The 13,355-nt window shown below is 32.3% G+C and overlaps 3 protein-coding genes across 6 annotated transcripts; 2 read left to right on the top strand and 1 right to left on the bottom strand.

Moving 5' to 3' along the window:
• Positions 1–341: 341 nt before the first annotated feature.
• LOC126753195 (mitochondrial protein C2orf69 homolog) lies at positions 342–11,340 on the top strand. 4 transcript variants are annotated; one of them, XM_050464455.1, is made up of 7 exons: positions 342–639; positions 5,240–5,479; positions 5,900–6,027; positions 6,118–6,222; positions 6,296–6,899; positions 7,366–7,531; positions 7,604–11,340. In XM_050464455.1, the coding sequence occupies exons 2-7, from the start codon at positions 5,294–5,296 to the stop codon at positions 8,008–8,010; spliced, it is 1,596 nt and encodes a 531-aa protein (XP_050320412.1). In that variant the 5' UTR covers positions 342–639; positions 5,240–5,293; the 3' UTR covers positions 8,011–11,340. The 4 variants fall into 4 exon arrangements, with proteins under 4 accessions (XP_050320412.1, XP_050320394.1, XP_050320404.1 ...); XM_050464437.1 differs by lacking the exon at positions 342–639 and adding an exon at positions 1,380–1,472; XM_050464447.1 differs by lacking the exon at positions 342–639 and adding an exon at positions 4,760–4,816.
• On the top strand, positions 1,406–4,623 carry LOC126753286 (TWiK family of potassium channels protein 18). Its single transcript, XM_050464617.1, has 2 exons — positions 1,406–1,472; positions 2,724–4,623. The coding sequence occupies exon 2, from the start codon at positions 3,259–3,261 to the stop codon at positions 4,414–4,416; it is 1,158 nt and encodes a 385-aa protein (XP_050320574.1). The 5' UTR covers positions 1,406–1,472; positions 2,724–3,258; the 3' UTR covers positions 4,417–4,623.
• Positions 11,341–11,586: 246 nt separating the features above from the next.
• LOC126753403 (uncharacterized) lies at positions 11,587–13,278 on the bottom strand. The gene is made up of 2 exons (XM_050464811.1): positions 12,828–13,278; positions 11,587–12,773 (listed from the first exon to the last, which is right to left on the bottom strand). Exons 1-2 carry the CDS (start codon positions 13,136–13,138, stop codon positions 12,455–12,457), a joined length of 630 nt encoding a protein of 209 aa, XP_050320768.1. The 5' UTR covers positions 13,139–13,278; the 3' UTR covers positions 11,587–12,454.
• Positions 13,279–13,355: the final 77 nt, after the last annotated feature.

Below are 13,355 nucleotides of genomic sequence, written 5' to 3'. Positions count from 1 at the left end.
TGAGAAACAACAATGGACGAGAAAAATCACAAAATGTTATTGCAATTTCTCTTTTTCCGACATTATTTACGTATACCAAATACAAATATCCTTCGCTAAAAGGTAAATACATTGTCAATATCACAAAAGTACTCTTAAAGAGCTTACTAATTTTAAAGTTTACTATTCTATTTATTTTTTAAATAAACCGTTTTCATTCCTTTATATTTCGCATGGTTGGTAGTGCAGTTTTTGTATCTAAGCTGAGCACGTATATCGAAATTTACGTTCTCTGTCTAAAGTGACAGGAATCGTTGACAGAAAGAAATCGATGGATTTCGGTATTATGGAATAAACGATGCGTTTCCAGTTTAAGAAAGAAACGAGAAAAACTCATAAAAAAGAAAACTGCGAATTTTTGTTGAAATTCGGGCGCAATATTGTGTGAAAAAAACTATAATTTGTTTAAAGTTGTAATATTGTGAATGTTCTTCATGAAATTGATAATATTTTGAAGACAGATGTCAAGAAAAGTGAAATTTTCGCATTATTTGTAAAATTTGCAGCAAACTGCATTGGTGATTTTTCTGCGCCTTCTGCTAAAGGGAGGGCAAAGCGCATACATACAGAGATTATTCTCATTGGTGTATAACAAACGCTGTAAGTTATTTACATTCAAAGTTTGCTAATGCATTAATTTCCAACGCCGGCTTTGGCCACAAGCCAAAATATGCATATATGTGATAATAGAGTTTACTGATTTATTATTGTCATTTACAAGTTAACCCGCTATGGTACCCTCAACCTGCTATTGCCCCCTCCCTATAGTAGTGCCAAAAATTGCTCATTGATGGTGTGAAAAAATTGTTTGTCGCGTTCTGTTTCCATTCCATTTTCACTTATTCACTTGCATTGCTTCTGTCAGTGCGCACCTCATTTACCGTCGAGTGGGTAGTGAAAAGTACAGCGCGCCACCATTTGTGGTGATTTCAGTGTAAAATTTTATGATGTACAAATGTCTGGCAAAAACGTTTATGTAAAATTGATGAACAATATTTAGAAGTGACATCGCCTCTCTTAAGAATTACTACAGTTAATCTTAGTCGATGTGAATCGTGTTCACCTCCAAATCTGCTAGTAATTAGCATATGTACTTTGATATATATTTCTTCGCACAGTTATATATGTGTGAATATAGAAAATGCTGACTTTTATATTCGCCGTATTCCAGTGTAAAAAGCAAAATAGTGAAGAGTGAAAAAGTGTAGATATTTTCAATGTCATTCATATACGCGTAAAATTAATTTCAATTTGATTTCGGATGTGTTTTGTAAAATAACAACTCCATTTACTATTGGCGACGTAACATTTCGACATTGATTATTCAATAATCTGATTTGAAAATATTATAAAGAGATAAAAACAAACCATTAAGGGCTAAACAGCTGGCTTTGTTGACAGTACGATTTCGTTATTCATATATTTATACCATGGTAAATATAAAAAGTAGTTTTAATATTTTGTTAATATTATATATATAACTCAGGTGCTCAATGGAAAGAAGTATAATCGGTGGTGGAGCTTCCTAGATTATCCTTATATGTATGTCTTTGTCTTGCATGGAAAAGCTATCCTTAAGATAACACTAATTTACAGTCATTTCACGACTATGATGCTAAACCCGAAAATTATAGTAAAAATTTCCTAACAATAAATTGACTAAAATAACTGTAATTAGTATATCCCATATTTTTCCTACAGATATGTTGAGAATGGTAATTATTATCACTATTTTAGTTCGAATTGGTAGACTATAAATTTTCACCGAAGCAAATGTCGACCCTACTTGTCGGAACCGCCGATATTGAGCCTGTATAGCCGCCATAAAATCTGACCGATGAAAATCATGTCCTTGTATGGAAAATTTTTTATTTGACGAGATATATTCGCGAAATTTGGCACGGATTAATATCCAAAGCAACCTTGGAAGAAATTCTGGTTTGACTCCAATAGCATTTAGCTGACAGGTTCAATATAAAGATCCTGCTCTCTTTTAATAGCTTCGGTGCAGCAAAGTATCTGTTTTCTCTTTTTTTAAATAACTTCTCAACAACTTACAAATAACTTATTCAATTTAAGGAAGTGTAACAGGAACTGATTGAGTGAAGGTATATATGATGCACTATGCATAAAAATATCAATAATATTTATCTAAAATCAAATAATGTAATATACATAATTCTTTCATATGTATTTATATGTTATAAAGAGTATATACTTATGTATGTGGGCATACTGATATATTTAGGTACTTCAAGTACCTAAAGCCTTTAACTAATATGTTAATTTAATACATATGACAGTAAAACTTTAAAAGGTGAATAAGTTAAGATTAGTTTTAAGAGAAGTACAATTAATGTCCTAGTTGTATTTCAATGTGAAAATCAAGCGAGCAACAAGTCAATTGTGCTCTAAGTCAATCTGAGCGGCACGAATAGCACAAATATGTGTGAGTTAAACACTGCGGCAAACTCTTAGCAAAGTGGCACAGTATTTATTATTTTTATTATTTCATTCAAATTTTCGTTTCGAACATACAAATATATGTATGTACATATATGTATGTATATGTTCATATGGTGTTTTCTAAATATTGTAGAGAATACGTTCTTTTTGAAGCAATTAAAATATAATTTCTTGAAAACTCTCAACTATAGATTTTTTGTTTTTTTTACATCTTGCAGCTATGCACGAAATGCACGAGTTTTTCCCAAATTAATATCAATGGGAGCTAGTTGAGATCAATGTGTAAACAAAAATCATATATCGTAGGCACATGAATGCTAAGAACAAACTTAATTATTGTATTGCAAATGTATAATATGCAACGAGAGAAAAAGTTTCGATGACTGAGCGTTGCTGGACGGGGAAATGTATTTGAATACATTTGTCTTTTAGTTGCGTTCGGTATACGAGATCGATCAGACCAGGACCGTTGGTTGTGCGTTCAATCGTATTTTTAGTTAAATTTAATGTGCAACACGTCGCGCTTAAATCTATTTTTGGTGTTTTTGAAATTAATGGAAAATATACATATACTGGAACTGTGATGAAGCACTAATATGTGTAGTTTTAATAATTGACGTATTTGAAGGAATATTAAATCGAGCAAACGTTTTGATCGTTCGTCGCTATGAGCTAATTATATAATGGCGAATTAAATCAAGTAGATGACACTACGTCGGTTGTACCTTCTGACGTTTGTTTACGAAATCGAAAATGTCGAAATCTATGCGAAATTCGCGTCACAACAGTCGCGCCGAATCCTCGAATTCGTCCTCCTCTCCCAGCAACCCACCGCGAAAGCGTGTCAAACGATGTTGTCGAAATTTCGTCACTTTTATGTGTACACAAGTGGGTGTGGGCGCATTAATTGTACTCTATGCTATCTTTGGAGCGCTCTCCTTTATGCATATAGAACGAAAATACGTTGACGAGAACACAGCCTATGTCAGTAAACTGCGGCATAATTGCGCAGAGAAAATGTGGAATATCACTGAAAAATTTAATACTTTTGACCGTAGCGAATGGCAAAATAATACCTTAGATATACTGCGACAATATCAAACAGAAATCGCCACATTAATAAAAAATGGCTATGTTGGACGGACACCAGAACAGATTTGGTCCTTTCCGGCGGCATTAATGTTCTGTTTATCGGTCATCACAATGATCGGTTATGGTAATATGGTGCCACGTACACCTTGGGGCAAAGGTTTCACGGTCATTTATGCCACTTTTGGCATACCCCTTTATATACTGTATTTCCTTAATATGGGGAAAGTGTTGGCGCGTTCATTCAAGTTCCTATATCGCAGCTTACATGAATGTGCGCAGGAGCGTAATACATATGAATCTCGTTTGGATGCACTCGAAAATGGTAGTTTAGGTGTATTACAACGGAAAAAAATCATTGTACCATCGACGGCATGCCTGTGGGTAATCATATCCTATATTATAACGGGCACTATTATGTTTGCGAATTGGGAGAAATGGTCCTTTTTAAACTCTTTCTACTTCTGCATGACATCATTGTGCAAAATTGGTTTTGGTGATTTTGTGCCTGGTGCATCGTTGATAACAGCGGCTGACATAGATGCAGAATCACTGAAAATAAAAGAAGATGCATCTGCTGACCCCCAAGATTTGTTTAATATGCAACTAATAACTGACCAAAATTCAAAATTAGCAATTAATTTTTTCTACATGCTAATAGGCATGGGTTTGGTTTCCATGTGCTACAACTTGATGCGTGAGGCGGTACGCATGAAGATAAAGGAGATAAAAGAAGATACGAAACTATGCTTGGAGGATACACGTGCTCGATTCATGGGATGTTGTGGAACACGAGAATACTATGACGAAGACTACTACTAAATAACTTTCAAGACATTTACCTAAATATATGTATATATATATACATATACATATATTGAAACCATATACATATACATATTGAAACATTTATACACAGTATTTAGTGAGTGAGAGTGATATCGACGTACCCATCGCGAGTGTATATGTTAAATTTTGTGTAGTTATTGTTTCATCGACAACGAAGGTGCTTAAGTGGTCAACGACAAGCCACTAACAAAAAATGAATTGTGTTTATAAAAATAAATATTTACACTTTGGGGTAATTACTGACTAAGTGGGGTATGCGAATGCGCTTTCAAAACTGTTTGATTTATATAAGATGAAAAAACAACAAGCATTTATATAGTGGCGCACATCAAACTGAAGAGGAGTTGGGAGGAGGAATTAATTATCAATAATGGTTCGGTAAACAAATTCAAAATCCATATTTACATTTTTGAAATGTATATATTTACCCATAAGCAATTTTTAAATAGACTATGTAACTTAGCACGAAAGCAAAAGACTAATTCTATATTATATTTATAACACATCAATGAGCTATATTTGTATGTAAACATACAAAATATCCTTTGCCTTAGGTATGGTACTCGTAAATATAACGACGGTTTCAAAGATATGTTTCATATACATATGTATGTATTTGTCAATGCATGTCTGAGACCACCAGTTGTAAAACTTAAATTATTAAAGTTTAAAAAGTTTTACAATCCGTGAAAAGAATACTTCAAGACTCAATGACTTTTATATAAATAAAAGTTACATATGTACATCCAATTGAACAAAAGTATTGTGCTTAATTATAAAAATTTTGTGTTTACAGGCAATCATTGAACATTTTTTGAAACTACAAAAAAGGGTCACAAACTTCGGGGTAATGCTAGGCGGCAGTACGGATCGTCTATGCACACCGAGCACATCAGCTGGCCCATTTCGTATTTTTGCCGTTACTGGCTTCCAAAACCGGGCAAATGATATTGTCTATTGTCCACCTATACGGCCGACAGGCAGCGAGAATGCTGAAGATTCAACTGCCGTTGTTTACTTCGGCGGAGACGTACAGGTATGTTCACTATTATAATATACTTATTTAAACAATATGTCACTATTTTGCAAAGCAAACAAATTTAATAATAATAAATTTTAAAAAATTAAGCGAATTGTACAAAAATTTCATTGGCGAATGTTGCAAATAATCACGCTTAACATCGAGAAGTATTTAGATTAGATTAAGATTTTAGATTAGATTAATCATTTTAATTAAGCATTAAAATGAGTCTAAGACTTGTTTTACACTTTCTTTTTGACAAAGTGCCAGTGTTCGGAAACATTTATATATACATACATATATGCACGCATTAACATCAGCATTACCCTGATTTTAACCACTTGAATTGAAACATGAAGTCTTCTTCATTTTTTTAATTATGAGTATATATTATACCGTTAAATAATATAAGATTCGACTTCTTCTTGGTTTTAGGACTTTCCGGAGAGCATGGAAACTAACCGAGATAGTCGTGGCTACATGAAATACAACTTAGAGAACTCTGCCATACTTCTACGTGAGGCTTTTCCGCGCGCACATATCATTGTCATCCGGCCTGTAAGGTAAATAGCGAACCTTTATTTGATAGCATATTTTTTTTTATTATGATAACATAATTAAAGTATTTATAATTTTTTTAATTGTGAACGCAGAATGGAGTTCAAAACTTTTAGTTGTTTCGACAATTTCGTACGTGGTAATAACGCTGGTGTCCCCGACCATACTCCAATGAACCACGCTTTACAACATTTAGAAAAGTAAGTTGCCATCAAATGCAGACCTCATCATGATGCGCCATTAAAAATTTATTCGTTTTATATTTTTCTACAGATTACTTCAAAATCTTTCTCAACGACTGATCTCCATACCCGAAAATGAGATAATGGATCAGGCTGCTCAAGCAGCCGCCGCTGCTGCTGCTGTGGCTGCCGCCGCCGCATTGGTATCCTCTACGCTCTCCACAGCATCGACTGACACGTCCGCCTCCTCATCAGCATTGAACGATAATAATCAAGACATGGATATAGATATATTACAAGTTCAAGAGAACGTAACTGTCGATGCAGATGGTGCAGTAATATTTCCAAATGTCACTGGTGCTGGTACTGTTGGGGGAGTTAGTAGCGCCAGTAATACTAGCGGAGGAGGGGTTTCAGCATCAGCAAATAATTCCGCTAACAGTAACATAGCGTCAACGACCACAACTTCACATAGCACTCAAAAGGCTCCTCTACAATCTACCGCTCATCAAGCGCAAACAAATAATACACATTTCAATAATATTGGTGGTGGTAACAGTAACGAGTGTGTAGCACAAGCACAGCAACTCACCCGTCAAAATAGCAATCCTTTGTGGTGGAGAGAGAATTTGAATTTAGACAAAGCGAAACTGGTTCTAATTGGCTTCAGCAAAGGATGTGTGGTCCTCAATCAAGTGAGTCACATTTGGTGTAAAAATCTGAAAATACATAACCTTTCACACTTGCAAGTAATGCTTTTAAAAACACTCCTTCAAAATAGTGGACTAAGCTCCATAACATTTTTTTAGCCTGAAAAGCGTATATTCAGTTTTCTACGAAATTTCTGACACCAGAAGGAAACGGAGACCCTATAAAATTTATATATATTCTAGTCCCTTTTGAAATATCTATCTGAAAGTTTACACGTATCTTTCTCCCCAAGAACCAATATCAGACCACTATATCATATGCATAGCTCACATACAAACCGACCCATCAAACTCAAGTCCTTGTATGGAAACTATTTTATTTGTGAAGGTGTAATTTAAGGTAAGGTTTCTATAATATTGAGTGTTTTTAGAGGCATTACTATTATATTGCATATTATTCCACAAACTTCCAAGTATTAGTAAATTAACTAATGCCTTATTTTTATTGCAGTTCATTTATGAATTTCACTACTTAAAAACTCTAACGCCGGATGATAGTACAATGATACGTTTGCTTTCACGCATCAAAGATATGTATTGGCTGGATGGTGGGCATGGTGGCCAAAAGAACACATGGATTACGTCCAGAAGCCTGCTGGAAACACTAACAAGAATGGGTACTTACAAATCAATGCAAATAAACTGTTTCTTATAATAAATATTTATTTTACCACACATATCACACACAGGCATGAATATTCATGTACATTTGACACCATATCAAGTGCAGGATGATCGTCGGCCGTGGATACGAAAGGAGGAGAAAATTTTCACAGACATGCTACGACGCTTAGGAGCACCGATCACGCGTCATCTACATTATGATAGTCAAACAGCGAATTTAATGACACATTTTGAGGTGTTACAGGCATTTTGCCAGCACATACATACGCTAAATCAACAACAGCAATTACAAATGCAACAACAACAGCAAACAGCACAGCAGCAGCAGCAACAAGCATCGGCCCTGCAGCCGCTGCAGCAATCTTCAAGTAACATTCAAATTAATGAACAATTACAACAACAACAACAAACACAACTTAACAATACAAATCGTTCAGAGTTGGGCAAGGCAAGCAATAGTGGAGCGAAGTGACACCATCGTCGTCGCAATGTTGGCCGTTTTCATTTGCGTAGGGTAGCAGCAGCGGCTGCAGCACCGACCAGCAGCACATCGGCAACGACGTCAAAGAAAGTAATGCATGTATCGCCACAACCACAACAGCCATTACTGCAGCAGCAACAGCAGCACCCTCAACAACATCAACCTGTAGTCGCTACACCATCAAATCTCACATTTCTCGACATAGCAACGACATCAATTGTAAATAATTATACGCGACATTTTCCACAAAACACAAGCATACCAGTTACAGCTACAACCACAACAGCAGCTATACATAACCGTCAACGCCAAAAAGCGCCAAATTTGCAGAGAGTTCGACCAAGACCCAATCAACGTCATCACCAACACAGAGGGCAACCAACTAAAATTCACCATTATTCGCGTGCAAAAGGTAGACTTCTGCATCACCAGACTTGTCGTTAAATGCAACAGGCACTAAGGAATCATACAAATGTATGCGTAAGCATAAATATATATATTTGGTGCACATACGCAATTACCAGTCATTTGTGCTCTGCTAAATTATTATTTATCAATTAGTTTTGTGTTGTAATTTAGTATTTTAAGAAAAGTTTATTTCAATAGCGATTCACATAATGTAAAAGCATAATAATACAACAAATACGATTTAAATTTTAATTGTAATTTATAATTGGCAGACATTCGGTCTAAAAGAATGAATGTGTATGTAAAAAGTATGTCAACCGAATAGTTTAACTTGGCTTATATTCACTGTTAGACATAAGTGCTATGAACACATTCATAAACAATTTATATGTTGTACAATTCTTTCTCCCACTGAGACCAATGACCTTGCCGTGGAGATAGAACAAGAATATGGTTACATGAATTTTTAATATTAGGCTACATTTAATTTAAGTATTGCTATCAAAGAGAATTTGGTGCACTAAATTTAAGCGTTAGCTCTATTCTAGGTAGGTTGCTATGTATATTTAATTCAAATCCATACATTTTTATAATTTTTGATAAATCTGTCAGAGATCAATTTTTTTTATACACATTAATCACCATTAACCAGTGCAATTTCTTTAGACATTTACATTTATATTTGTTTTAATTTTTTATTATTTATTCGCCTCTTATTTAGAATGCATTCATTTAAGATTATTTACTTATAATCAACAAATTCGCAAACAAAAACTGCTTTTTGCTAAAAAAAAAAAAAAAATTATTCTTATTTAAATGCAACTTTGCAACTTAGAGAAAAAAAGATATTAAAATTTTAATATTATGTTTGAACTTCTCACAACCATATACAAGGACTGCAAACAATAATATTATTTGCTCAACTTATAAACAGTTAATTATCATTTGATGGAGTAGGGTATAGTCAAGGTCACGAAAAAATTATTATTTTAAATATTTTTTTTACAAGTATTTTTTATTTTTATTATTTCAACCAACAGTTGTTTACAAACAAAAATCGAAATTAAAAAAAAAAAACTATCAGGCGCTATTTTTTTATATTTCGGATTTATTCCAAGGTCTATTTCTAAGGTATTAAATTTTTTTTTTTTTTTTTTTTGAAAATTGTGACTCCGTGATAACCCTATTTGCAATCAATTGTATAGATATTTTTTACAAGAGTTAAAAACTACATTATCTTGAACGTCATCAAGTATATATTATTACATATAACGTTGTGGTAGTTGTCAAACTCTTGCACTGCACGTCAAAAAACAGTTTCAAAGTTTAGTTGAAGAAGAAATAGGTCTTACAAAAATTATATCGACGAAATGCACAAAAAATATAAACTTTAAGAATATATTATAAGTAATTGCTATTAATAAATTCAACTGATTTCAGAGTCTTTCCAATAAATAATATTTTTATTTGCATACTTCAACTGTATAAAAAAAAAAAAACATTTTTCTATTTCACTATTTCTTCATATTTTTGTTATATTTGCATAATTCCTAGCATTTTTGTTCGGTAACGAAAAATGAGTATGTGTCCAATTCCATCTAAATTTTAAATTTATTCATACATTAATTTTATATAGTTTGTTTAACATTTGTCTCACATTAAAGTATTAATTTTGTATAATAAAATATATTCCTTTATATTTATATATGCATATTGTTCTTTTTTGCATAAAGTAAAAAATTAAAAAAAAAAGAATCTAACTTATTATAGTAGACCTTACAGTCATGAATCAGGCTTTACAATAACATCATCAAATATTTCCATAAACGTATTAAAATTCACAAAAATTATTTTTAAATCCCTTGCAAATTGGCCAAGAAAAATTGCATATAATGTTTAGTGCACTTCATATTACAAAAACTAAAGTAACTCATTCAGCTGATTCGCAATAAAAATATTTTCTTAAAATTGTGATTTCACAAATAACATAAAAATAAATATGTACTTTTGTAAAATAAAAGACGAGTTTTACAAATTCACGTTCATGCATGTATACCTGTTGCAAAGCAACCAACATTACAAAACCATTTTTACCAACAGCTACTACGGTGTGATGAACTCAACTAATACTTTTATAATTTGACAATTATTTCGTCAAAAAATAATTCAATAAAATCAACAGAACCTAGTGTACAGTAATATAAATGCGGTCGCATACCTATAAAGGAACAGGCCTACATGTATACATATGTATGTGATAAGAAAGTATTAACACGAATAATTATTTTTTGTGTTAAATGTCAATAAACGCAATTACGGTGGTGCAGAAATCGGTCGACAGCAATTTCATGTAGAAAAACATTAAACAATTGTATTTGTTCGTGGTTAGACACCCACAATACTTTGTTTAATGATTATCGACGTTCAACTTAACTTTTCTTGTTTTGTACAAATGTTTAAAATTATTTTTGAGCTATGCCAACGAGTTGGATGAAAACTCTGCCCGATTCGACCCTACTGTCGTTGGAATTGATACCTGACATTGACTGATTTTATATACTTTTATTACCGTTTCTTGAGCTTTGTTTTTCGAATTTGTTATTTTTTAATGGTGGTTTATATGGCTAAATATTTGCTAAAATTCAGATTTTTTTTTCGAAGTTTTTGAACTTTACTATTTGGGGAAGGTATTGGTGTCTTCCTGCCTTTATTCCTTTTATTTGTTGTATGGGATTTGCAGTTCCATTTTTTTATTGTGATTCAGTATGTCCAAATTTCTTTAATTGATAATAATAACCGTTAATATTTCCCAATTGTACTTTTATACACTTCACTTCAGTTAACACTTGAAATGATGAAATACAGTATAAAATACGCACACAAAAATATACTTGTAAAATTACACCATAAAAAGCATCGAAATATAAATTCACTCTAATTGAAAAATAGATTATTAAACTAAATAAAACTTTATCATAAATTCTAATGAATTATACATTAGGAAGTTTACTTTCATGATAAATGTACCTTTTCGAATTTGCAGTTCAAAATTGCCATATTTAAAATGCTAACCAAACCAAGCCCAAGCCATTGTCGATATTTATGTATTTGTTTCAAAAATTATTCGTAAGTGAGAAAATATTTTTATTTGTATATACATTTGGCTTATTGAAAATATGTCTGAAAACATTTACAAAATTACAAGTATAGATTTAGCGATGCTTGATGTAATATGTGTGTGAAATGACAATTTCTCTTAAAAAAATTAAATCAAATGTAAAATAAAACATATTATACATTAGTGGACTTAATTTCAAAATGGGCTCTATCTACATACATACATATATGAAGAATTTACTCTCGTCGTAAGCCCTTTTGAGATTAATAACTCCTAATATAATATACAAATTATATTAAGAAGAAAAATAATTGAAAGCAAAGTGAAAATATAATTTATAATTGTCAACTGAAGAAAATATATTAAGTTATCTATAATTTTTGTTTGAGGATATTCCTGATATATTTCAAATATAAATTATTAGCGTAAAATGGTGGTTTTCGTTAAATTTTTTAAAGAATTTATTTTGAAATGCACGTAAGTACGCATATTTGGTAATACATGTACCCAACTACCCAAAAGAAAAATTGCTTCTAAATTAAATACTGGAATAAATAAGTATTAATCTTTATTATCATTACAAAATCTAATTACACATACATAATTCAATGCCCTAGTACTTAATAATTGGAAAATTTTGAATATACAATCTATGAATTTTATTTTTCTTTGAGTATAGACGGTAATTTATTCACAAATGCAAATTAGACACGACTTATAAGGCGATTTTTTTAATGCACAGCATCATTTAACATATTCGATTCAAAATCCTATTTATATTAAACTAAATCTACATTAATTACACTAACTGTCTATAGCATTATTTACCTTTTTAAGAGTATTGTTTCTAACACTAATATAACCGATAACTTAATTGTGGTGCATTACAGACACAATATACATATATATTTATTGTGTACATTTATTTGTACAGCTAATTGTCAACCATTCATCGCTGCCATCGCAGCAATCGCAGATGCCATCATTAACACGACTACTGTGTACAAATACGTCTACGCCGCGCCCCGTGATGTGTCTTTTTTGGTATTTACAATAAAACCTTCCATTTTGACAAGCGTTTGTGCTGGGCTCATCACTTCCATCGGAAAAACAGTCGCAAAAGTCATCATTGACACGTTCAAAAAGCACTTCTTTACTACCATCCAAACAGCGAAACTTGCCGTCAAAATTAGGTTTATATGAATCATAATCGAACAGACGAATGCCGCTATTAAAACAATTCTGATGAGAAAAATAAACTTTAATTTTATAATAAACTTACCGTATAATTTTTATAGAATCATCCGGAGGATTAATTTCTAATGCCGCAACTCCGCCTCCTCCTTCATCGTAGTCATCACTTTGCTTTCGTCCAAGAGATTTTATCACTTCCAAATGCTTCTTGCGAAGCCCTTTCATCGTACCTTCTAAGCTCCATGGCGTACTTGCACTATGCAATTGATTTATGGAAAAAGCTTGATAGATTATAAACACTATGCCTAATAGGAATACTCCTAATAAGAACATCTTGGACTTTTGCTTATAGAATGGTTTATAATAAATATTTTCACGTTTGACCCAAGTTTTTCGCATTGTGACTTCTACTTAATGACTTTTTGTTAATGCCAATACCTGATTGTTTCTAAATTTTAGAAAAATAATAATTTTACTTATCCATAAATATAAAAATGTAAATGTGTCAAGAATTATTTTTGTTTACTTGCCACTGCTTTTCAATTGTTCATGCTGCCGTGGCAAGGGTTAAGAATTGAAGGGTTGAATTCTTGCAAACTAATAATTAAAGATAGTT

Source organism: Bactrocera neohumeralis, chromosome 2 (assembly GCF_024586455.1).
Source record: "Bactrocera neohumeralis isolate Rockhampton chromosome 2, APGP_CSIRO_Bneo_wtdbg2-racon-allhic-juicebox.fasta_v2, whole genome shotgun sequence".
Classification (NCBI taxonomy): domain Eukaryota; kingdom Metazoa; phylum Arthropoda; class Insecta; order Diptera; family Tephritidae; genus Bactrocera; species Bactrocera neohumeralis.
This window is presented reverse-complemented; position numbering and strand designations above follow the sequence as displayed.

Bases quoted from the DNA above. Each gene is read 5' to 3' on its own strand.
- LOC126753403 (XM_050464811.1), bottom strand. From the start codon at position 13,138: ATGCGAAAAACTTGGGTCAAACGTGAAAATATTTATTATAAACCATTC. The intron at 12,774-12,827 runs GTAAGTTTATTA...TTGTTTTAATAG, and splicing joins GATTCTATAAAAATTATACG to CGGCATTCGTCTGTTCGATT.
- LOC126753195 (XM_050464437.1), top strand. The intron at 5,480-5,899 runs GTATGTTCACTA...TCTTGGTTTTAG, and splicing joins ACTTCGGCGGAGACGTACAG to GACTTTCCGGAGAGCATGGA. The intron at 7,532-7,603 runs GTACTTACAAAT...TATCACACACAG, and splicing joins GGAAACACTAACAAGAATGG to GCATGAATATTCATGTACAT.
- LOC126753286 (XM_050464617.1), top strand. From the start codon at position 3,259: ATGTCGAAATCTATGCGAAATTCGCGTCACAACAGTCGCGCCGAATCC.